At 38.1% G+C, this 24,300-nt stretch overlaps 1 protein-coding gene across 1 annotated transcript in view; it reads right to left on the bottom strand.

The window, feature by feature from the left end:
* Positions 1 to 23,353, bottom strand: part of LOC102816137 (chromosome unknown open reading frame, human C1orf173) — a 274,956-nt gene extending 251,603 nt beyond the window's left edge. Inside the window, exon 1 of the mRNA XM_006831089.1 lies at positions 23,168 to 23,353. Within this exon, the coding sequence (XP_006831152.1) occupies positions 23,168 to 23,353 (186 nt within the window). The remainder of the gene's footprint in view (positions 1 to 23,167) is intronic.
* Between the last annotated feature and the right edge of the window lie 947 nt (positions 23,354 to 24,300).

Raw genomic sequence — 24,300 nt, 5'->3', positions numbered from 1 at the left:
AGAAGAAGGAAGGATTACAGAGTCATTGTACCAAAAAGAAATGGTTGATGTTCAATTATTTCAGGAGGTAGCATATTGTCAACAGCCAATTATACTGAAGGAAAAAGTCCAGCATGTACTGAAGGCATTGGCAAAGAACAAGGCATCAGGAATTGATGGAATACAAATAGAAATCTTGCAACAAACTGATGTAGCACTAAAGTCACTCACTCATCTATGCCAGGAAATGTGGTATATAGCTACCTGGCCAACTCACTGGAAGAGATCCATATTTGTGCCCATTTCAAAGAGAAGTGATCCAATAGAATGCAGAAATCATCAGATATACTAAAATTAATACAAAAACAACTGCAACCATACATTGACAATGAACTTGCAGAGGTTCAAGCTAGATTCAAAATAGGACATGAAACGAGGGATATCATTATTGACGACAGATAGATCTTGGCTGAAAGCAGAGAATACCAGAAAGATGTTTACCTGTGCTTTATTGACTATGCAAAGGCTTTCAATACTATGGAACATGACAAGTTATGGAAAACACTGCAGAGAATGAGTATTTAGGAACACTTAATTGTTCTCATGAGGAACTTGTGCATAGACCAAGAGGCAGTTGTTGGAATAGAACCAGGAAACACTGAACTTTACATAAAGGGATAATTAGGAGGATTGAAGGCTTAAGGCAAGCGCATTTGGAGAAGACAGAGAGGAGATATTTTCTGATTTGTGACAGCTATTGAGTCCTGACACAGACATTTTGATACAAGGTCAAGAAACCACTCCCATTGCAGAGGTCTGATTGATCATCAGAGATAAAGGTGTGAAGATTTCTTTTGTGTTCTTCATTTTCTTCTGTCTGCCCACATCTACTCTGGGGACTAGAGAGGATACCTGAGCAAGTGTACACCCCCAGAGAAGGTTCTACTATACACATGCAAGAATCTGTACAGTAAGGATCACTGGGCCAAGAATTGAAAAGAGGGATGAGTCAACAGAAACAGCTTAAAATGGAGTGTCTTCCAAAATTGGTCTGGCCAACCTTGGACTGGCTCTCACTAAGAGAAACACCTGAACAGGCTTGAGATATGGTGAGAGAGGCAAAAGGAAGAACAAAAGACAAAAACAAAACCTGAGTTATATCATAAGGTGCAATGAGAACATCTTAAAATTTCTGAGGCAACTTTCAAGACAAGAAGCAAAAAAAGGGGTACTAAAATCTTACTCATATTTTGCTACATTTTTGTTCTTCTTGTTGTTCATTTCTTTGTTTTCATTTTGTTTTGTTGGTTTTGGTGTGTTTTTTTTTTTTTTTGGATAATTTAGACTTCAGTGTCCAATCTATTATTTTGGTTCCCCTTTTATCTTTGGAGGCTGCTCTTTCTCTCCTTGCCGTAACCAACAAAAGACAGCACATGTGGTCATACAGCCAAGCTACAATTGCACCCTATAAAATCCTACCATCTGGGCAAGAACCAATATCAGTCACTATATACCAGAAGAGCATAAATAACCAACACTTGCTAAAATCACTCTAAGTTGAATAGTAAGAGAAGTGAAAAGAGAAGCCCAACTTCTGATCACATCTACCAGTAGGCAATCAGAGAGCGTAAGAATACACTAACATACATTTATCTAATTATTGAAAATACAACTGCACCACAATACCTATAAAGAACAGAAAAGTTCTGCTCATGTGCAGAAACAAGACAGAGTAGCTCAAACAAATAATCTGGACGTAGACCTAGAATTTCTATTGGAAGGAGTGCAGGCTTTGGAATTGCTTGATAAGGAAATCAGGAGAATGATATTGAGGTGCATCCAGATGTTCCACAGAAAGGTTGAGGAAAATAAGAAAGCCAGAAAAGTGCTTCAGGAGCTATCAAATAAGACATAAATAGCATTGGAAACAATTTGAAATCATTTGAAACCAATTTGCAAAAAGATGTCCAGATGATTAACACTAAAATATCAGAAATGGACTATACACTGAAAGGGCAAAGGAGTAGAATTGAAGGGATGGAAGCCAGAATTAACAAGTTTAAAGACAAATCTGTCAATACTGCTAAGATAGAAGAGCAAACAGAAAAAAATCTGAACAAAGTCTAAGAGTCATGTGGGACAACATGAAGAGGAATAATCTAGGGGTGACTGTAGCCCCAGAACAGGAAGAATCACAGAAAGCCACAGAGGTGATAGTCAAAGACTATTTCATGAACATCCTGAAAAGCGAGAAAATAAACATTCAAATTGCTGAATGAACCCAAAGAAGGATAGACCCCAAAAGAGAGGTGTGTGCCTGCAGTGTGGTAGACAAGAAGCATTCCTGACTGGAGAATGACTTCATCCTGAGTTGATTGTAATCCTGAATTGTACTCTGTTCACTTCCCTAATAGAACTCATCATCGTGAGTGTTATTATGAATTTCAATGGATTAACAAACCCAGATGTGAAGCAGAGAGTTCTGTGGGAAGGATGGTTGGTGTCACAAGAGTTTAAAGAAGGTTGTAGGGTGGAAGCATGTCTGACTTCTGCTTCAGAGGAATAGGCTTTGGGCTGATTTTGAGTTTGGTTCTCTTTCCCCCTTGTGAAGTCAGAGGAAGTCAGGCAGGGTCCAACATGATTTTTGCTGATAGATACTACTCTATGACTAGTGTCCTTTTAAGAAGAGACACAGAGAGACAGGCAGACAGAGGGAACAACAGTCATGTGACAACAGAGCTATGCTGTACTTGCAAGTCAAGAAACTCCTAGGACTACTAGAAATTGAGAGAAAGAGGATTTTCCCTAGACACTTAAGAAAACGTAAGACAACCCAGGATGTCTGGACTTACAGCCTCCAGAAGTATAAGAAAAAGAATATCTGTTTTTATAATTCACCCACTTTGTGGTATTTTGTTAAAGCGGCTCTAAGAAAAGAATGCACATCATATTTTAACTGTCATTTCTATTTATGTTCTTGTTAGGTATTGTCAAGTTGATTCCAACACATAGTGACCCTAAGTATAACACAACAAAATGTTGCCCGGCCCTGTACCATACTCACAATCATTCCTATATCTGTGGCCACTTTTGCAGGCACTGTGTCAACCCCTCTTGCTGAGGGTCTTTTTCTTTTTCCCTGACCCTTTACTTTGGTGCTGTGGGTTAATGCACCAGACTGCAAAGCCATTTCCACTGCAAGATCGGCGGTTCAAGCTCACCAGCTGCTCCTCAGAAACTCCATACAGGGTCTCTATGGGTCGGAACCAACTCAGTGGCACTTAACAACAACAGCTACTACTTTACCAAGCTGATGTCCTTCTCCGGGAACTGATCTTTCCTGATAACATGCCCAAAGTATGAGCGATGAAGTGTCACCATCCTCACTTCTAAGGAGCATTCTGGCTGTACTTCTTCTGAGACAGATTTGTTCATTCTTCTGTCGGTCCATGATGTATTTTAGATTGTTTGCAAATATCATAATTCAAAGGTATTGATGCTTCTTTTGTCTTTTTTGTTCATTGTCCAGCTTTCCCATGCATATGAGGCTATTGAAAATACTATGACTTAAGTCAGGCACACCTTAGTCTTCAAAGTGACTATTTGCTTTTTAACACCTTAAGAGATCTGTTGCAGCAGATTTGACTGATGCTATTATCCCTTGATTTTTGGAATGCTGCTTTCATGGTTATTGATTGTGGATCTCAGTGAAACAAAATTCTTGACTTCAGTATTATCTCTATCTTGATATTGCTTTAATGGTCCAGTTCTGGTGATTTCCATTTATAGTATGTAATTAAGTAACTTATGTGGCGATTAAGGAGCTCTGGTAGCACAGTGATTAAGTGCTCAGCTGCTAGCCAAAAGGTTGGTGACTCAAACCTACAAGTTGTTCTATAGGAGAAACATATGACAGTCAGCTTCCATGAAGATACAGCCTTGGGACCCCTATGGGGCAGTTCTATTCAGCCTGATATGGTTGCTATGACTTGGAATCAACTAGGCAGCAATGATATGTGGCAACTAAATTACATGCCAATTAAATAAAATTGCAAGCTTTAATATAGCAAGTTAAAAATCCATCAGAAGTTATTACTGGAACACATCAATTGCTTTTATTTTCTACTAAGCTGAACTGACATTTAAAAATTAATACAGACCTATGTTATATACTTTCTGTGCTGAAAATAAAAGTTTGAGAGTTAGGCTGTCAAAGTTTTAAAGATAAAAAATAGAATGGGTTTCAATAAGGTTAACAGATACAGAGTCACATTTGACTCAAACAAAATAATAAAACAAAACTAAAAATTTTTAATGGATTGGTCTTACTTTTATTTTTTTTAAGTTTTCCATTTCTCTTAGTCATCTAAAATATGATTTTCTTTGAAGTAAGATTGCAAGTACCCAAAGTTGAGCTTGGTAGCACACAAAACCAACCTTTCCATACTTGATCCAAAGGTTAAATGTAAAATTTCCACTTCACAATTAAGGTCTAAACATGTATATATACCTCTGAGTGTTCTTCTGTGATGCAAATAAAATTTGAACTTTAAATTTATATGTGTGTATAGACAGATAGATAGATAGATAGATAGATAGATAGATAGATAGATAGGTAGATAGATGTATATTTAAGTAGCATAGTGGTTATGAATTGGGCTGCTAATCTCACGGTCAGCCGTTCAAAACTACCAGCTGTTCTGCAGGAGAAACATGATGCGTTCTGCTCCCGTAAAGAGTTACAACCTTGGAAACCCTGTTCAGGGTCGCTATGAGTCGGAACTGACTCCATGGCACCTAACAACAACAACAACAACATATATGTATATTTATATTGTTGTTAGGTGCCATTGAGTTGGGAATGACTCATAGTGACCATATGCACAACAAACAAAATGAAGTCTTTGACAACTTCAATCTTTTCTCCATTTTTATGGTCCATTGGTGAGGTATAGTAAGGGCTGTAAAAAAAGTCATAGAAAAAGGAATTTAAATGATTTTTTATATACATATAGAAGGCTAAGTCAAAAAGTATTACTACTAGAATTCCAGTTTATGCACACATGAATTTATTTCAAACAAAATGCCTTTAAACATGTCTCTGAAATCATTGGATGGCTAAAGACGAGTTCTATCAGTTATACACTTGTTTTATTCTGTTTAGAGTGCCTTTAAAAAATAAAAGTATACTTTGTGTGCCTTGGAAAAAGAGATTATGAGGGCATAACTAATACTAAATTTTTAACAAAACTCAAGTTTGGAAAGGATATCTTCCTAAATTATTAAAGCTTTGCAGCAAATTTATAAGAAAGCTGCCCTACATAAAACAATAATCATTAGAAGGATGAAGCTATTTAACAAAGGTCAGTAAGACCTTAAAGATGAGCCAAGAGAAGGAAAACATAAACCCCTATGAATAAAGAAAATGTGGTGGAAGTCCAGAAACTGGTGGAAGAAGACCAGAGAATTACAGCTGATAACTACTGGTGGCAGAATCTCACATGGTTTTCTGTTTTCAGTTTTAAGAGAACAACCTGGCTTCAGTTAGCTTTCAATCTAATGATACCAAAAGCATTGCATGAAAATCAGCTAGCTCAAAGAGCTGATCTTTCTCTCAGGCTTTTAAGCATCAAAGCTAATGAAGAAAAGTTATGGAATGAAATGTAATCTAAGATGAATCTTCTATTTACCAATATGATCCAGAGAGTGAACATCTAATCAAAATAGTGGCATCTGAGGAGCTCTTCTGGACCAGGTAAATTCAAAGCAGAGAAGTCAACTCAGAAGGTTATGGTGACTGTATTTTGGGATGCCGAAGGAGTAATCTTGATAGATTTTCTCAATGGACACAGGGCAATCACATGGTGCTTATTAGGAAGAAGTTTTAAGAAAGCATTGGTGAGGAAAAGGCTAGGAAAGTTTTGCCAAGGAATTTTTTTTTTCCATCACAAAAATAAACCTGCTCACCTGGTTGACCAGCAGTGTGGCAAGACCTGGGAACTCTTTGGCCCAGAGTCAGTAACATAGCCACAGAGGACTAGAGTGCAGAGTGAAGTGTCTAGCTAATAAGGAGAGGGGGCATATGCACAAGAACACCCACACTTGCAGATAATACCCACTTGACCTGGCTTCAATGACTGGATGATCAGAGCTCAATTAGAAGAAGAAAGAAGAGGGAAAAAAAAGAGTAATCTGATACAATTTGGTGAACTTGACTTACACCGATGGATGCAGTAGATCAAAAGAGGGAACAAATCTTTACAGCAAGGATCATTCCCACTCCCTCCATACATAGAGTAGACAGGGATGGGCAACTTGGACATTGGCTACTCAAAATGGGGGTGGGCTACAAAGGCAAGAAGTGACTGGCTTACAAGCTTTCAAGAGGGAACCTAGATCCAGAGGGTATGGAGGAAGGTAGAATCTCCACTGAGTTAGTATCCAATCTGTCTGGGCGGGGCTGATGAAATGAGATGTGGATAGGTCTCTTGTGGTACAATAGTGAATAGTTGTTATCAGGACTGATTGTGAGGGTTGGAAATGTAAAGGTAGATGTTTTGTAGCAAGGAGGGGAGTGATTAACTTTTCAGTCTAGGAACAGAGATCCCTGGGACCATCAAGGGAGAAGAGCGGAGAGCAGGACCCTACCCAGAGAAGCAGTGATGTCTGAGATGGAGGCAGAGACAATGAGACGGAGAGATGGAGCAGCTGGGGTCTTTAGACACAGAGAGGGAGAGGGGCTGTGTGCTGACGACCAGGGGGGCAGGCTTGTAGTGTTCACCCTTTGGTTGGGTGATGATGCACGGAGAGGATTGTAACCACGGCAATGAAATGATATACAATAGGATAAATGTAAAACTAATGTTCTCCCATTTAAACTATCACATAATTCACAATAAAACATTTTTAAAAAATGCACCTGCTCTTCAAGGGTAGCAAGGACTGTGCTATGAGAATTTTGTTGGGAAACCTTACACCATCCACCCTACAGCTCTGATCTTGTCCCTGCACACATTTTTTTGTGTGTCTGCAGAATTCAAATAACTTGTAAAAGGAACACAAGTTGAGTCCCTTGAGCATGTCAGAACTGCCATTTAAAAATGGCATAAATTAATTTAAGGACAGAATTCTTCAGCGAAGAGCTAGTGATATAGAAGCACTGATTTCAGAATGTATAGAAGTCTATGGAGGGTATGTCAAGAAATAATGGCTTCACATTTTTATATTTTTGTTTAACCAAGTTTTTATGATTTTGTTGTAGTAGCAATACTTTTTGACTTTGTATGCACATATTTATATGCATATAATTATGCAAACATTAGCGCGCGCGCACGAGAGAGAGAGAGAGAGAGAGAGAGAGAGAGAGAGAGAGAGAGTCAGTCCCTGAACAGTGCAAATGGTTAATGTGATTAGCTGCTAACTGAAAAGTTGGTAGTTCAAGTCTACTCAAGAATGCCTCAGTAAAAGCTCATCAGGATCTACTTTGAAAAATCCAGTAATTTAAAACTCCATGAGAACACAGTTGTACTCTGATGCATACATAAGTGGTTACAATGAGTCAGAATCAACTCAGCAGAAACTGGTTTGATTTTTGTGGATATATATATCAGTGTATATATAACTTGAGAAAGAACACTTTACACATATGAAAACCTAACTCACATCATTATTCCTTCACTCTCCAAACACATATTGAGTGCCTACTCTTTATTAGCACTGTGCTAGGTCTTATCCCTCATCTCAAGAAGCTTATGTTCTAGTGTAACAAATTAGATTGAAAGAAGCTTACATTCTTGTATAAAACTACTCCTCCTGAGTAGCAACTGTCTATCACACTTAGCGACAGAGCTAAACCATCTTCTTGCTTATGCTGAGTTTATAGCAATTTGCTCTCACTGATGATTTAAGTTAACCTAACACATCATATTAATTTCCAAAGTTATTTGGAAAAAGGGTAATAAATGGGGAATAAAGGGCATGGGCAGGAGTAGGAACAAGGAAGTGGTGGGTTTGAAGGACCGAATTGGAAGGAAATCAGCACACAATCTACATGTGAATAGCTAGAGTGTGGGTATATGAAATGAAGTGGGGAAAATAGGCTGCAACTTGAAGGTAGATTATGGGTTTGATCTAGGATTAGGTTTCACAATGTGGCTCTACTCGAAGGATGTTGGCAAGGTAATATAGTCTCCTGGTAGCCAAGATAAGTTTAGTGCGATGTGAGGACAGGTAAAGACCAATGCACTCAGGAAAAACAAGGGATCAAATGAAGAGGTGAATTGAATGAAACAAAAAACCAAACCCAAACTCACTGCCATCCATTACATCGATTCCTCCTCATAGAAACCCTGTAGGACAGAGTAGAATGGCTCCTTAAGGGTTTTGAGACTTCAAACCTTTATGGGAGCAGACAGCCTCACCTTTCTTTCATGGAGAGGCTGATGGATTTTAACTTCCCAGACTTGCAATTAGCAGCCCAGTGACCTTCTTGAATGAAGCCAGAGAGCAGATATAATTAAAATTAGGGGAGACAATGGCAACTAACAAAAACAATAAATTCACTTTTCGGAAGGTGTGTGATTTAAGTATCTCCTGGCTTCACCTGCTAAAGAACGGTGCAGGGCAATGATGGAACAGCAAACACAATAAACCCAATTCAGACACTCCAGTGTATGATTCAGAACATCCAGCTCTCTAAAAAATCTTCTCCAAGTCCTAGAACAACTCTACTTTTCCTGATCCTGCCCCTAAGTCTTGCCTCTCTGCTGCTCAAAAACCAGATAACTACTGCTTCTTCACTATGCAATCCAGCCTCCTATACAATGAGTTTCTGTACCACTCCACCAAGCACAGTGGTAGGATCTGCCTAATTACAAATTCCCTATCCCTTAGCAAAATCAAGGAGCTCTGATGGCATTGTGAGTTAAGTGCTGGACTGCGAGCTCAAGGTTAATGTTTCAAATTCACCAGCCGGTCTGTGGGAGAAAGATGAGGCTGTCTGCTTCCCTAAAATGCTACAGTCTTAATAAACTCAAGATTGATTCTAGAATGAAACAAATGGCAAGATATATAAAATCTTGAATTACTGTAAAACTTGGTAAACTGTGAAACAGAATTACATTGTTAATTTCTAGCAAAATAATATTTCATCAAAAAATCATGGGTATAATTTTTTTTAAATGTGTTTGTCACACCTAAAAAATGCTTTGAAATAGAGTACTGCTTGCAATTGTATTTCAGATGTGATGCTTCTATCAAGATAAATATCCTAAACAAATTGATAAATCTAAATTATCTTGGATTGTTTATTAACCAAGAGTTAATAACTCTGATACTTCAATAGTAGAAATGTAAACACAAAGGTTTTTTTGCTCTTTTTTCCCCCAGATAAGAGATCTCATTACCTGAAGAAATCTTTGTCTGTTAAAAATAAAATCAAATATTCTCAAAGGACAATTTTTTACTTCAAAAACAAGGATAAAAATAAATAATTAGAATCTAGTTCATTCAAATTTAATATAAATATACTACAATATTTTACAGAGCATACCATAAAAATAAGAACTAATTCTAAACGTACAAACACACAATTACAGAGAAATATAATTTAAGATAAATATATATACTCGAGATGTAATCAGACATTTACCTTGATTTTTGAGATCACACTCAAGATCCTGTTAATATTGATTATTTAAGAAATTAGTTCTCTTAAACAGAATTTCACTAGTGATTCAATGATCAGAAATTACTTTTTTATTAAAAATAAATTTTAGTCAACATGTTTTGAAAAATAAAATTATTGGGGGAAATATTTATATTACCACTAAAAAGTCAAGATGGTTGGACTTTGTCTCTTATACTTCAGACATATTATCAGGATGCACCAGTCCCTGGGGAAGGACATCATGCTTGATAAAGTGGAGAGCCAGTGAAGAATAGGAAGACCTCCTACAATATGGATTGACAAAGTTGCAGCATCTATGGGCTCAAGTGTAGCGATGACTGTGAGGCGGGTGAATGGTAGGCAGTGTTTCTGGCATAGTAAACCATATGATTGTCAGATTCAAAATGCCCAATACCAGCTCATTTCAGCTCACAAATGCCTAGGATATCAATCTTTATGTTGTTGTTAGGTGCCATCGAGTAGGTACCGACTCATAGTGACCTTATGCAGAGCAGAATGAAACACTTCCTGATCCTGGGCCAACCTCGCTACTGTTGCCACACTTGAGTCCATCGATGCTGATGCTGCCACTTGGCCAGTCCATCTCATGGGGGTCTTCCTCTTTTTCTCTGACCGTTCACCTTGCCAAACATGATATCCTTCCCCAGAGACTGCTCCCTCCTGACAATATGTCCGGAGTATGAGAGATGACGGTTGGCCATCTTGGCCTCCAGGGACAACTCTGGCTGCAGTTTTTCCAAAATGGATTTATTGTCTCTTTTGGCAGCCCATGTCACTTTCAATATTCTCCTCCAACACCATAACTTAAAAGCATCAATTTTTCTACAGTCTTCCTTATTCACTGTCCAGCTTTTACATGAATATGAGGTTATCGAAAATACCATTGCTTGGGTCAGGCGTACCTTAGTCTTCAAACTGATATCTTTGCTCTTCAACACTTAAAAAAAAGTCTTGTGCAGCAGATTTGCCTAATGCAATACGTCGTTTGATTTCTTGACTGCTCTTTCCATGGGTGTTAATAGTTGATCCAAGAAGAATGAAGTCCTTGACAACTTCAGTCTTTTCTCTGTAGATAAGAATGTTGCTTATTGGTCCAGTGGTGAGAATTTTTGTTTACTTTACATTGAGATGTAATCCATACCGAAGGCTGTGTTCTTTGATCTTCATCAGTAAATGTTTTAAGTCCTCTTCACTTTCAGCAAACAAGGTTGTATAATCTGCATATTGCAGGTTGTTAATGAGTCTTCCTCCAATCCTGATGCTATGTTTTCTTCATAAAACCCAGCTTCTCAGATTACTTGCTCAACATACAGGTTGAATCAGTATAGTGAAAGAATACAACCCTGTCACACACCTTTCTTAATTTTAAACCATTCAGTGTTCCCATTCTGTTCAAACAACTGCCTCTTGGTCCAGGTACAGATTCCTCATGAGTACAATTAAGTGTTCCAGAATACTCATACTTCACAATGTTGTCCATAGCTTGTCATGATCCACACAATTGAAAGCCTTTGCATAGTCAATAAAGCACAGGTAAACATCTTTCGGATATTCTATGCTTTCAGCCAAGATCCATCGGACATCAGTAAATTATATCCCTCATTTTATGTCCTCTTCTGAATCCGGCTTGAACCTCTGGAAGTTCTCTGTCAATGTATGCTTGTAGCCATTTCTGTATTACCTTTAGAAAAACTTTACTCACATGGTTCATTTCAGCTGACAAAAATGCCTAAGATATCAATCTTTATAGGTTCCATTTAATTTTTGACAACTTGCAATTTTCCTAGATTCATACTTCATACATTCCACTTTGAACATTCCATATTCCAATTATTAATGGATGCTTGCAGCTGTTTCTTTTCATTTTGAGTTGTGCCCTATTAACAAATGAAGGTCCTCAAAATTTTGCTCCATTCATGTTATTATGGTAACTCTAATTTAAGGAGGCATCTCTTCCCCAGTCATATTTTGAGTGCCTTGCAACCTGAGGGGCCCATTTTCTTACACTTTATCTGACAGTGTTCTGCTGTTATTCAGTGACTACCTGTTCAAAAATGGTACACCTCTTATTCTTCAGATTCTGCTTTGCTCTGCAATCTCTTCTGGAACCTTGGGTGACCTAGTTGGTGTTTAAAATACCAGTGGCATAGCTTCCAGCATCGCAACAACACACAAAACATCATAGTACAATAAACGGACAGGTAAGATAAAATGTGCGAAGACCTGGAGTTAGAAAAACAAAAGTGAAGAAGGCACTCAGCATTTCTCAAGCTGAAATAACTTCGGCTTGCAATATTAAAGGATTCTATAGGCAAAATATTGAACGATGCAGAAAGCCTCAAAAGAATATGGAAGAAATATACAGTCTCTGTACCAAAGAGAATTGATTAATGTTCAACAATTTCAAAGGTAGCATATGCTCAAGAATCAACTGTATTGAAGGAAGACATCCAAGATGAACTGAAGAAATTGGCAAAAAACAAGGTTCCAGGAATTGATTGAAATCTTGCAGCAAAGTGATTCAGTACTGGAGGCATTCTCTCATCGATGCCAAGAAATTTAGAAGACAACTGGTTGGAAAAGATCCATGTTTGTGGCCAGTCAAAACTGAAGTGACCCAATGGAATATGGAAATCATCAAATAATATCATTAATATCACATGCTAGTAAAATTTTGTTGACAATAACTCAAAATCCATTGCATCACCAACAGGGAACTGCCAGAAATTCAAGCCAGATTCAGAAGAGGATGTGGAACTAGGAATATCATTGTTGACATCAGATGGATCTTGGCTGAAAACATAGAATTCCAGAAAGATGTTTACGTGTACCTTATTGACCATGCAAAGATTTTCGGCTGTCTGGATCATGACAAACTATGGAAAGCATTGCAAAGAATGGGAATTCCAGAACACTTGATTGTGCTCATGAGGAACCTATACATAGACCAAGAGGCAGTCTTTTGAACTATAAAAGAGAATGCTGAATGGTTTAAAATCAGGAAAGGTATGAGCCATGGTTGTATTCTTTCACCATACTAATTCAATCTGTATGCTAAGTAAATAATCTAAGAATCTGGATTTTATGAAGAACAATGTGGCATCAGGATTAAAGGAAGATTTATTAATAATTTATAATATGCAAATGATACTTCCTTGATTGCTAGAAGCAAAGAGGACTTAAAATATTTACTGATGTAGCTCAAAGAGTCTTAAGTATGGATTGAAACTCTTAAAAAAAAATCCTCGCCACTGGACAAAAAAATTAATAATAATAATATGGTAGGTAGAGAAAAGACTGAAGTTTTCAGAGAATTCATTTTGCTTGGATACATAATGAACACTAATGGAAATAGCAGTCAAGAAATCAAATGATATATCAGGCAAATCTGCTGGAAAATACCTCTTTGAAGTATTCAAGAGCAAAGGTATCAGTTTGAGTACTAAGGTGCACCTCACACAAGCCATGGTATTTTCAATTGCTTTATATGCATGTGGAAGTTGGACAATGAATAAGGAAGACCTTAGAAGAATTGATGCATTTGAATCATGATGCTACAGAAGAATATCGTCAGAAAAGCAAACAAATCTGTCTTTGAAGTGTAGCCAGAATGCTCCATAGAAGCCAGGGTGGTGAGTCTTCATTTCTCATACTTTGAACATGTTACCAGTAGGGACCAGTCCCTTGAGAAAGATATCCTGCTTGGCAAAATGGAGGGCCATCGAAAAAGAGGAAGACGCCCAACAAAATGGATTGACACGGTGGCAGCAACAATGGTTTGAAACAACAACAATCTTTACCTGTTACTAAAGATATTTTTCTACTCCACTTCACTTTGATGTTTATTTTATAAGTAATGGTATAAAAGTCTTGTACACTTTTAAAATTATAAAAGTATTCACCACATCCTCGTATATATAATTTTATTATATTTAAAATTTCAAGTGAACTAAAATTTACTTAATGTTCAAACTTTTTCTCAATAAATACACAGTTCTCTTATTGAATAATCTCCTATCCCACTGAAAAGCCATTTTTATCACACATAAAAGTGAGAGGCATTTCTGGATTCTATATTGTTCCAATGATCTAGTTACTCATGCAATGATAGACTCTACTTTGCTAACTTTAACTTAGAATTTTTTTTTCATAATTTCTGGGATTGATTTCAATACATTTTCTTTTCTGCATTATCCATTCACCCATGTTTATTTTTCAAAAAACTTTGGAAACATTTTTTCACATTCCTAAAAATCCCATTGAAGTTTTACTAGACATAACTTTGAATTGCTAGACTATGAAGAGATAATATTTACATGAATTTTACCAAGAATCCTTTCTTTAAGTATTCCTCTATGTCCTCAGAGAGTTTTATAATTTTCTTTTTCTGGTTTTCCACTGTTTTAGTATTTATTTTTTTTAGTTAGTGTAACGGTTAGGGTTTTGTGTCAATTTGATTAGGCCAGAATTTCTAGATGTTTGGTAGTTGGGATGTGCTTATTCCCATGATGATGGAACCTAACACAGGCATAGTTAACTCTGATGAGTAGTTCTAAGCAGCCAATCAATTAAAAGAATGCTTCCTTGGAGGGGTGTGGTCTGCTCTCAACATAATGGACATGGAGGAGGGACTCTTTCTCTCTTCCACTAGGAACCTGGGACTCTGCAATTGTGAGTCATTTTCTTGACAGTAAACTTTTCTTTGTTGTTTTTGTTAATTGTTGTGGAGTCAGTTTGGGCCCATAGCGACCCTACATAAGGTTTCTGAGAAGTGGCTGTTGAGCTTGAACAACCGAATTTTTGGTTCAAACCAACCTTGCAGTCCAGTGCATTAACCCACAATGCCACACCAGGACTTCACACTTCACTTTATATATATATATATTTCACTAGTTTCACTTCTCTAGAAAACCTGGTGTAAGACTTATGATACCTAGACAGTGGGGTTTTAGAGAAACAAAATCACAAAGGATGAGTTTTCTAAATTGGTTCTCAAGTCTGATCTCTACTTCAAAGGAATCAGCCTTGGGCTGATTTTGAGTTTGTTCCTCTTTCCCTCTTGTGAAGTCTGAGGAAGTCAGACATGGTCCCTTCTTGGTGTAAGTTGGCTCTGTGAACAGGATTCATTGCAATAGCTCCAGACCTATGAAATTGTGAGGTTTTGTGGGAGAAAGAATGAAGGGGCATGGGATAAAATATTTTAGTGGAAAGGAGGGCCAAAGCTTCTGGAGTTGCCTGGAGCTGTTGACACACTGATTAAACAGGGCTGATGGCAACCAGGGCCTACTGGAATTCACCCTGCTAGAGGCCCAAGGCCATATGAATATGAATTGGGTTAGACCAATGTTGAAGAAAAGATTTATATATCGATTGCTTTATGAATATTGGTTTCTCTTGCCTATTAGTGTAAAATAGACATACATGGATGATGAGATGATTATTGGGAATTATGATTATAGAACATTTGTAAATCCACCTTCAGCCTTACATACTGGATTGGATTTGCTAAAAGGGGAATTAGAATTTTCCCAGAAAAAATAGGCTTCTTGGTTTAAGCCTTTTAGAGTATGGGGTTTTCCATGGAATTCTGAGTCCCACCCAGAACCTTCGATTTGGGACACTTGCCTTTGAACAGCCATGCAGACCAAACCAACCCAGAACTGCTGGGAGAACAGGAGATTAAAGCAGAGAAAAAAAGCAGACAGTTGGGTGTTTTGGGTTTCAGAGACATCAGGGCAAGGAAAGTCAGCCCATCAGAGATAAACCCTTTTTAGGATTGAAAGTTAAAGGGAAATGGAGACAAATGCTCTCTGATGACCGCCTGGGTCTACGTGTGTGTGGAACTGGAGGTAATGCAGCAATGAGGACAGCGTGCTGACTTTGGACATGTTCTATTGGTATCCATTGACCTTGAGATAAGAGGAATGGAAGGATGGCTGGTTGAAAGTTTAGGGAGTTGTGTGAACTCCTGAGCCCATGGGGGCTAGGGCTGAGAGTGACAGCAGTTGATTTGTACAGAGAGGTGTGTGTGAACGCTCAGATTTGTATCTGGTACTCATTTGGCATAGCTTGGATGGCTAGGGTTGAGCTGACCACAACCTGACCAGATGAAGAAAAAGATGTTTGATGCTCTGAGCAAGTGTCACTGTTTTTGCTTCTCTAGAAAACTTGGCTTTAGACAGTAATAATAGTAATATTCCTACTATGAATAGGACTTTATCTTATTCTGAATGGAAAATGACTGATTTTTGTATATTGTGCAATGAATCACTTTTCTGAGTTCATGAATTTGTTTTTTGTTTTTACTTTTTCATTTGTTATTTTGCATTTTCCAGGTTTTGGACTACGTAACTGTAGATAATAATTCTTGCCCATGGTCCCATCAAAGTTCTTTGAATTGAAAAATTTTTAAAGGATATGCTCTATTACTAATACTTTTAATAAATTTTGCTTAATGTTGATAAGTGCCATCAAGTTGATTCCCATTCATAGTGACCCTGTATAGGGTGTCTGAGGAGCAGCTGGTGAGTTTGAATCATTGACCTTGTAGTTCAAACCAACCTTGAGGCCAAGTGCTTATCCTAAGATGCTGCACTAGGATTCCAAGTTTGTTGGTTTTTTGTTGTTGTTGTTGTTGTTTTCTTACCTAATGAATATTATCAGTTTATCAACTCAGATATTTAGTGTCTTTTTAACTTTTTATTGTACATTGAGTGAAGGATTACAAATCAGATCATCAGTTTTACATTAGAAAAATCATACATTTTGTTTCATCTCAATTGTTGCAATTTCTTCCATGCAATAACAATTAATTCCACTTCCTCTCTGTAGTTATTTCCATTCCACCCTTCTTCACATCTCCTCTCAAAGTGGTCCTAAGGTAAATGATGCCCTGTTAATTATGAATGATGGGCCATTTCATGTGTAGTGCAGGTGGGATAAAGCACTGGACCACAAGATCAGTTTGAACCATAAGGTTGGTGGTTCAAAGTCACCAGCTGCTCCTTGGAAACTCTATACAGGGTTGCTATGAGTCAGAACTGACTCGATGGTACTTAACAACAACATACCTTACTAGTTTTGTTGTCAACCCTATATACTTATCTCCTGCTTGTCTGAAAATTGAGCCATGAAGGTCAGTTCCATTCCAGACCTGAAGGATGGTCAAGGGCCACAGTCCAGGGTTCCTCTAATCTCTTTCTATCCCAGTATTCTTTAAAATAATTTTTAGTTTTGTTCCACATTTTCTCCCACTCTATCCAGGATCTTATAAGGTGATCCGTTTTGGAGCAATTGATAGTTGTAGCCACGCACCATCTAGTTCTTCTGATCTCAAAGTCATGGTGACTGATGTTCACCTACTCCATTAATGCATTGGACAAGTGAATTCAATTATCTTCACTTTTCATCACTCTACTTTCTTCTAGAGGTTCAAGCCAGATTCAGAAGAGGATGTGGAATGGGGGATATCACTGTTAATGTCCAATGGATCTTGGTTGAAAGCAGAGAACACCAGAAAAATGTTTACCTGTGTGTTATTGACTATGCAAAGGCTTTCAATTGTGTGGATCAGGACAAGCCATGGGAAACATTGTGAAGTATGAGTATTCCTAAATACTTAATTGTGCTCATGAGGACTCTATACATGGACCAAGAGGTATTTGTTCGAACAGAACATGGGAACACTGAATGGTTTAAAATTAAGAAAGGTGTGTGACAAGGTTGTATTCTTTCACCATACTTATTCAACCTGGATGATGAGCAAATAATCTGAGAAGCTGGGTTATATGAAGAAATATGTGACATCAGGATTGGAGGAAGACTCATTAACAACCTGTGATATGCAGATTACACAACCTTGCTTGCTGAAAGTGAAGATAACTTAAAATATTTACTGATGAAGATCAAGAAACGCAGCCTTCGGTATGGATTACATCTCAATGTAAAGAAAACAAAAATCCTCACCACTGGACAAATAAACAATATTCTTATCAATGGAGAAAAGATTGAAGTTGTCAAGGACTTCATTCTTCTTGGATCAATCATCAACACTCATGGAAGCAGCAGTCAAGAAATCAAACAACGTATGGCATTAGGCAAATCTGCTGCACAAGACATTTTTAAAGTGTTGAAGAGCAAAGATGTCAGCTTGAAGACTAAGGTGCACCTGACCCAAGCCATGGTATTTTCAGTAATCTCATATGCATGCAAAAACTTGGCAGTGAATAAGGAAGGCCATAGAAGAATTGATGCTTTTGAGTTATGGTGTTGGAGGAGAATACTGAAGGTGCCATGGGCTGCCAAAAGAGCCAACAGATTTGTGTTGGAAGAAGTGCAGCTGTAGTCCTCCTTGGAGGCCAGGATGGCCAAACTTTGTCTCTCATACTTTGGACATAATGTAGGGAGGGAGCAGTCGCTGGAGAAGGATATCATGTTTGGTAAGGTAGAGGGTCAGAGAAAGAGAGGAAGACCCCCAATGAGATGGACTGAGAAAGTAGCAGCATCAGTGGGCTCAAGAATGGCAACAATTATGAGGTTGTCCCAGGACCAGGCAGTGTTTATTTCTGTTGTGCATAGGGTCGCTATGAGTTGGTATTGACTTGATGGCACCTAACAACAACCACAACAACTTTCTTCTGCACATATAGAGATCAATAGTTGTACTTTAGCTATACTTTTGCATGCACTTTTAAGACCTTAGTGCCACTCAGCAGGATGTAGAACATTGTCTTTGTGGACTATGTTGTGCCAATTGACCATGAAGTTCCTGAGACTATGGTTCTCAGCCCCTATGCCCAGGAACTCATTATATTAATGTGTTTGGTACTAAATAAGATGCTTTCATCATTTGGCCCCTTGTATGCTCCACCACAAGGAACTCTGGTAGCGCTGTGGTTACGAAGTGGGCTGCTAACCTTACGATCATCAGTTCAAAACTTCCAGTGGTTCCATGGGAAGAAGATGAGACTTTCTGCTCCCATAAAGATTTACAGCCTCAGAAACCCTATGCAGGGTCGCTATGAGTATGAATCGACTCCATTACCACCATGCTCCATCACATTCATAGATGTGTTTTTAGCAAGCATAGTACCCATGCACAACAATCCTCTTTCATACCCTCAGATATTTGTGGGTATACTCCTATTCATGCTCCCATATCCTGAGTCTCTGTTCATGTATCTACACATAGAACACTATTTACTACTATCCCTTTAGCCCTTACATACCTCCCTGTATCTTCTCCTGTGTTCATTCTTCTGCCAACTCCCTCTTCTTGTATTTTGCTCTTCCAATCATCCAAGCCAACATGTGTCAATCCTCTAGCTAGTGAGATACTCATCCTTCCCTTCCAACCCTGGTAAATATCAAAGAGTATGTCCTCTAGCAAGAACACCTTTCCTTGAGGTTCTACAATAGCAATCTCATACAATATTTGTTCTTTTGTGATAGACTAATTTTACTCAGAAAAATGTCCTCCAGCTTCACCTATGTTATGAAGTGTTTTGCAAATTCATTGTTATTATTCAACATTACATAATATTCCATTGTGTGAATGTACCAAAGTTTGTTTATCTATTCTTCCATTGATGGACATTTAAACTGTATCCATCTTTTTGCTATTGTGACTAGTCTATGATGACCGTGGGTATGCATATATATCTTCTCATGTCAAGGCTCTTATTGCTTTTGGACATGTATTTATATTTGATGATGTATTTATGCCATGTATTAGAGCCCCTGTTTGTCCCCATTTTTTCATTGACGATCTTTATAATTTTCCACCACTCATCTGGAAGTTTGTCATACTGTGGTGGCTTGCATGTTGCTGTGATGCCGGAAGGTATGCCACAGGTATTTTAAACACCAGCATGGTGACCCATAATGGACAGGTTTCAGATGAGTTTCCAGACTAATGAACAAGGAGAGATGAACTATATTTTTTAATGTTTAGCCACTTAAAAGATTATGAATAGCAGTGGAACACTTTCAGATAGCACCATAATACTGAATATTGAAACATGATAAATAGCACCAGAATATTATCAGATATGGACTACAAGGTCAGTTTGAACCCAACTTTGGCGATTCAAACTCACTAGCTACTCCTCAGAAACCCTATCAGAGGTTGGTATGAGTTGGACTCAACTCAGTGGACATAAAAACAACAACAACAATGTAGTAACAAAAGTTAATCCCCTCAGGTTGAAAGGCACTCAGAATACAAGTAGGGAAGTGCTGTCTCCTCAAAGCAGAGTTCACTGTGATGACTCAAATGGTGTATGATTTCAGGACCTTCATTTGCTGAAGAAGCACAACTCAAAATGAAAAGAAATCATTATAAACATCCATTAATATTCAGAAAATGGAATATATGATGTATGAATCAAGGAAAATGGGAATTGTCAAAAATGCAATGGAACACATAAAGATCACTATCCTAAGCAGTAATGAGCTGAAATGGACTGGTATTGACCATTATGAATTGACAATCATGTGGTTTACTATGACAGGAATGAGAAATTGAAGAGGAATGGCATCAGATTCATGATAAAAAAAAAAAAAAAAAAAAAAAAAAAAGAACATTTAAAGACCTATTTTAAAGTATAATGCTGTCTGTGGTAGGATAATATCTATATGACTAAAAACAACTAGTTAATACCACTATTATTCAAATTTATGCACCAACCACTAAAGCCAGTGATAAAGAATTTGAAGAATTGTATCAGCTTCTTCAGAATGAAATTGATCAAACATGTAATCAAGATGTATTGATAATTATTGGTGATTGGAATGCAAAGATTGGAAAGAAATAGAAAGGAACAATGTTTAGAAAATATGGCCTTGGTGATAGAAATGATGCTGGAGATCGCATGATAGAATTTTGCAAGGACAATGATTTATTGCAAATACCATCTTTAAACAACATAAAAAACAACTATATACACAGAGCTCACCAGATGGAATACACAAAAATCAAATTGACCACTTCTGTGGGAAGATATGATGGAAAAGTTCAATGTCATCTGCTAAACCTGAAGAAAATTAAAACAAGTCCATGAGAGCCAAAATGTGACATTGAACACATCCCACCTGAATTTAGAGATCATCTCAAGAGAAAATTTGATGTTGTTGTTGTTGTTGCTAAGTGCCATGGAGTTTGTTCCAACTCATAGCAACCCTGTACAGGGTTTCCAAGGCTGTAAATCTTTACGGGAGCAGAAAGCCTCATCTTTCTCCTGTGGAGCAGCTGGTAGTTTCGAACCGCTGTTCCTAAGGTTCGCAGCCCGATTCGTAACCACTACGCTACTAGACAATAATGACCAGAAGTGTTGTGGGATGACATCAAGAAAATCATACTGAAGAAGAAAGCAAAATGTCATTAAGAAGACAAGAAAGAAGGAAAAGACCAAAGTGAATGTTAGAAAAGACTCAGAAATTGCTCTCCAGCACAGAGATGCTAAAGCAAATGGAAGAACTGAAAAGGTTAAAAAGAGCTGAACAGGAAATTTCAAAGGGCAATTTGAGAAGACAAATCAAGTATTATAATGAAATATACAAAGACTTGGAGTAAGAAAACCAAAAGGTAAAAACACGATCAGCATTTTCCAGCCATAAAAACTGAAGAACAAATTGTTTTTCATTGTTGTTTGCTTCTTTATGTGTTTGTTTACTTTCTCTCTTGTGTATGTGATTTTTCTTCTTGCTTTACGTGACAGGGGACAGCAACCAGCCCCATATAGCCCAGTGACAACCATACTCTTTATAGAGTCCAAGCAGTAGACAAAAGGTTAGTTACTCTGTAATTTATTATTTTCTTCCCCATTTTAAAAAAGTCTCTTTTATTCTGAAATCTACTTGACAAGAGCCAATGCCAGCTGCTATTCAGATCAATGACAAAAAAACAACATCAGACAAACCCACCCTACACTTAGCTTCATGAACAGCAAACAGAGAATGGTGCACAAACTTCCATCCCCATCACACCCACCTGATTAATTTTTGTGGTTTCTTTATAGGCACACCAATAATTCAAACCTTGCTTTTGCATTTGTTTCTTGTTTTCTCTTCTCTCTATATATTTTTTCTATTTCTTTGCTCTGTAGATTTTGAAAGAGTTATCAAATTCATCCACATGAACACTGTCTTAGTCTGGGCTGTATAAAGGTGAAAAACCAGTGAATTATATCTATATCTATATCTGTATCTATATCTATATAGAGAGAGACCAAAGTTTACTTCAAGGATGTGGATGGCACAATTGTGAGAAATGGCTCATGTGTTTGTAGGAGCAAGAAAGTCTCAAATCCATGGAGCAGGCAATGGGCTGAAGACCTCTGCTGGTTCACTTGTTTGCAAGGGTTGACAAACCCAAAATCTGCAGGTCAGCCTACAGGCTGGCAGTTTACAAGATTGTGAGATTTGGCAAATCCAAAATCTGGAAGTTAGATGACATACTAGAAGCCTCTACTGGCTTATGTCTCAAGAACAGCAGGTCAGACAAAGTAGAGATTGCAGGGTTGTGAGAAAGCAAGCTTTAGTAAGAACTTCCATTTATAATAGAGGCAGGCCATGGCTTCAAGAAAACTCCCTCTCAACTGATTGGCTGCTCACATCAGATCTCAAAATGTAAGATAATAGTAGTGTATACCAAACCATTGAGGACCCTAACCTAGCCAAGTTTTTCAGTAGTGTTAGTTGTGTGCATTCAGATCTGCTGTGGGAATTACCTTTTTTATTTTACATGTTTCAGGACGCTCCCTTTTCATTTCTCTCTTTCACCTCAATTTGTTCTTTCTTTGCAGTTAATAAAAATTAGAATGAAAACATGACCCTAAACCTCCAAACCAAGGAAATCTCTCATATGGTGCTTCATTGTATATAAATAACACCAGTGACTATTTTTGTTGTTGGTGTTGTAAATATAACTATCACACAACTTTTGCCAGGTCAACTTTTTACACGTTCTGAGAGCAATTACAACTGACTGGGCAATCTTACCCTATTTCGGGTTAACCATTACGGCTAACCCTCTCTCCCCACGCCCTTCCACCCTTGGTAACCAATAATAAAATTATTTTATTCTTACAAACTGTGATGTAGTTTTATAATCCCATGGTACATTAAAAAGAATTCAGATTTCAAATGTTTACGTCATTTGCCCAAGGAGCTCTGGTAGCATAGTGGTTATGAATGGGGCGGTGAACCGCAAGGTCAGCAGTGCGAAACTACCAGCTGTTCCGTGGGAGAAAGATGAGGCGTTCTGCTCCTGTAAAAATTTACAGCCTCGAAAACCCTGTATAATTCTGAACGGACTCCACGGCACATAACCACCACGTCATTTGCCCAGGAATGCACAGCTACTGGGTAGAATAGCCAGGATTTAAAGCAGGTTCCCTTCATTATCTATTCTCTTTAAAGCTATTTAGCTACTTCTTCCCTGTTCTGAGCTATACCTGGAGTGAGTAGTCTCGGAAGTACCGTGTGTGTCATTTCCAGTACCTGCTGGACTAAAGCATGAGAGTTTTCTCCTCTGGCTGCTAGGTAAACTCGCTTTACAGACATTCTTTGAGCAAGTGATGTACTCTCTAGTGTTTGTTGCAACCTAGAGGCCCTCCTCCCTCCAACCGTTTGCAATGCTTTCTCTGTGGTTACCACATACCCAAGGGTGCAAAGTCTCCCTTCCATTTCAATCTGCAGCTGTTCTGAAACTGAAACCTGTAGTCTTCAAATGCATGTGAAAGTAAGAAACTGAGGGATGCTGGAGGTGAGTGTACATCACAAACCTGGCTAGCTTGGATAATTTCTGGGCCATAACATGAAGCTGACTGGTGGTTTGATTTTTCAGGCAGCTTAGTTCCTATGTTCTGAAGTAGAGACAGTGACTAAATTGAGGCTTTTTCTACTTACTTTGCACTAGTTTGGTTCAATGAATTGACTGATTAACCTCGGAAGTTAATAGAAATTCCCAGTGGATTTTGGCACAGAATCTCCTCAGATTTTTAATTTCCAGTACTGTTATAGTCATCTTTGGTATTTTTAATATTTAAATTATAAATCAGGGTTGTATTTAACATGTTTAATGAGTATCTGGAATCCTGGTGTGGCACTGTGGGTTAATGCACTGGACTCCAAGTGCGATTTGAATTGAAAAGGTTGATGGTTCAAGCTCACTAGCTGCTCCTTAGAAACACTATATAGGGTTACTGTAGCGTAGTGGTTACAAATCGGGCTGTGAACTGCAAGGTCAGCAGTTTGAAACTAATAGCTGTTCCGCGGGAGAAAGATGAGACTTTCTGCTCCCATGAAGATTTACAGCCTCAGAAACCCTGTGCAGGGTCGCTATGAGTGGGAACCGACTCCACGACACATAACCAACCAACCAACCAAATGTGTCACAAGGAGCTCTCGTGGTGTAGTGGTTACAAATCGGGCTGCGAACCTCAAGGACAGCAGTTCAAAACTACCAGTTGTTCTGCTGAAGAAAGAAGAGGTTTTCTGCTCCTGTAAAGATTTACATCCTCGGAAACCCTGTACAGGGTCGCTATGAGTCAGAACCGACTCCACAGCAACATAACGACAACAAATGTGTCGGAATCGACTCCACAGCATTCAACAACAATGAGTATCTACCA

This window comes from Chrysochloris asiatica, unplaced genomic scaffold (assembly GCF_000296735.1).
Source record: "Chrysochloris asiatica unplaced genomic scaffold, ChrAsi1.0 scaffold00002, whole genome shotgun sequence".
NCBI classification, from domain to species: domain Eukaryota; kingdom Metazoa; phylum Chordata; class Mammalia; order Afrosoricida; family Chrysochloridae; genus Chrysochloris; species Chrysochloris asiatica.
Note: the sequence above shows the minus strand (reverse complement) of the source record. Positions and strands in the feature narration are given on the sequence as shown.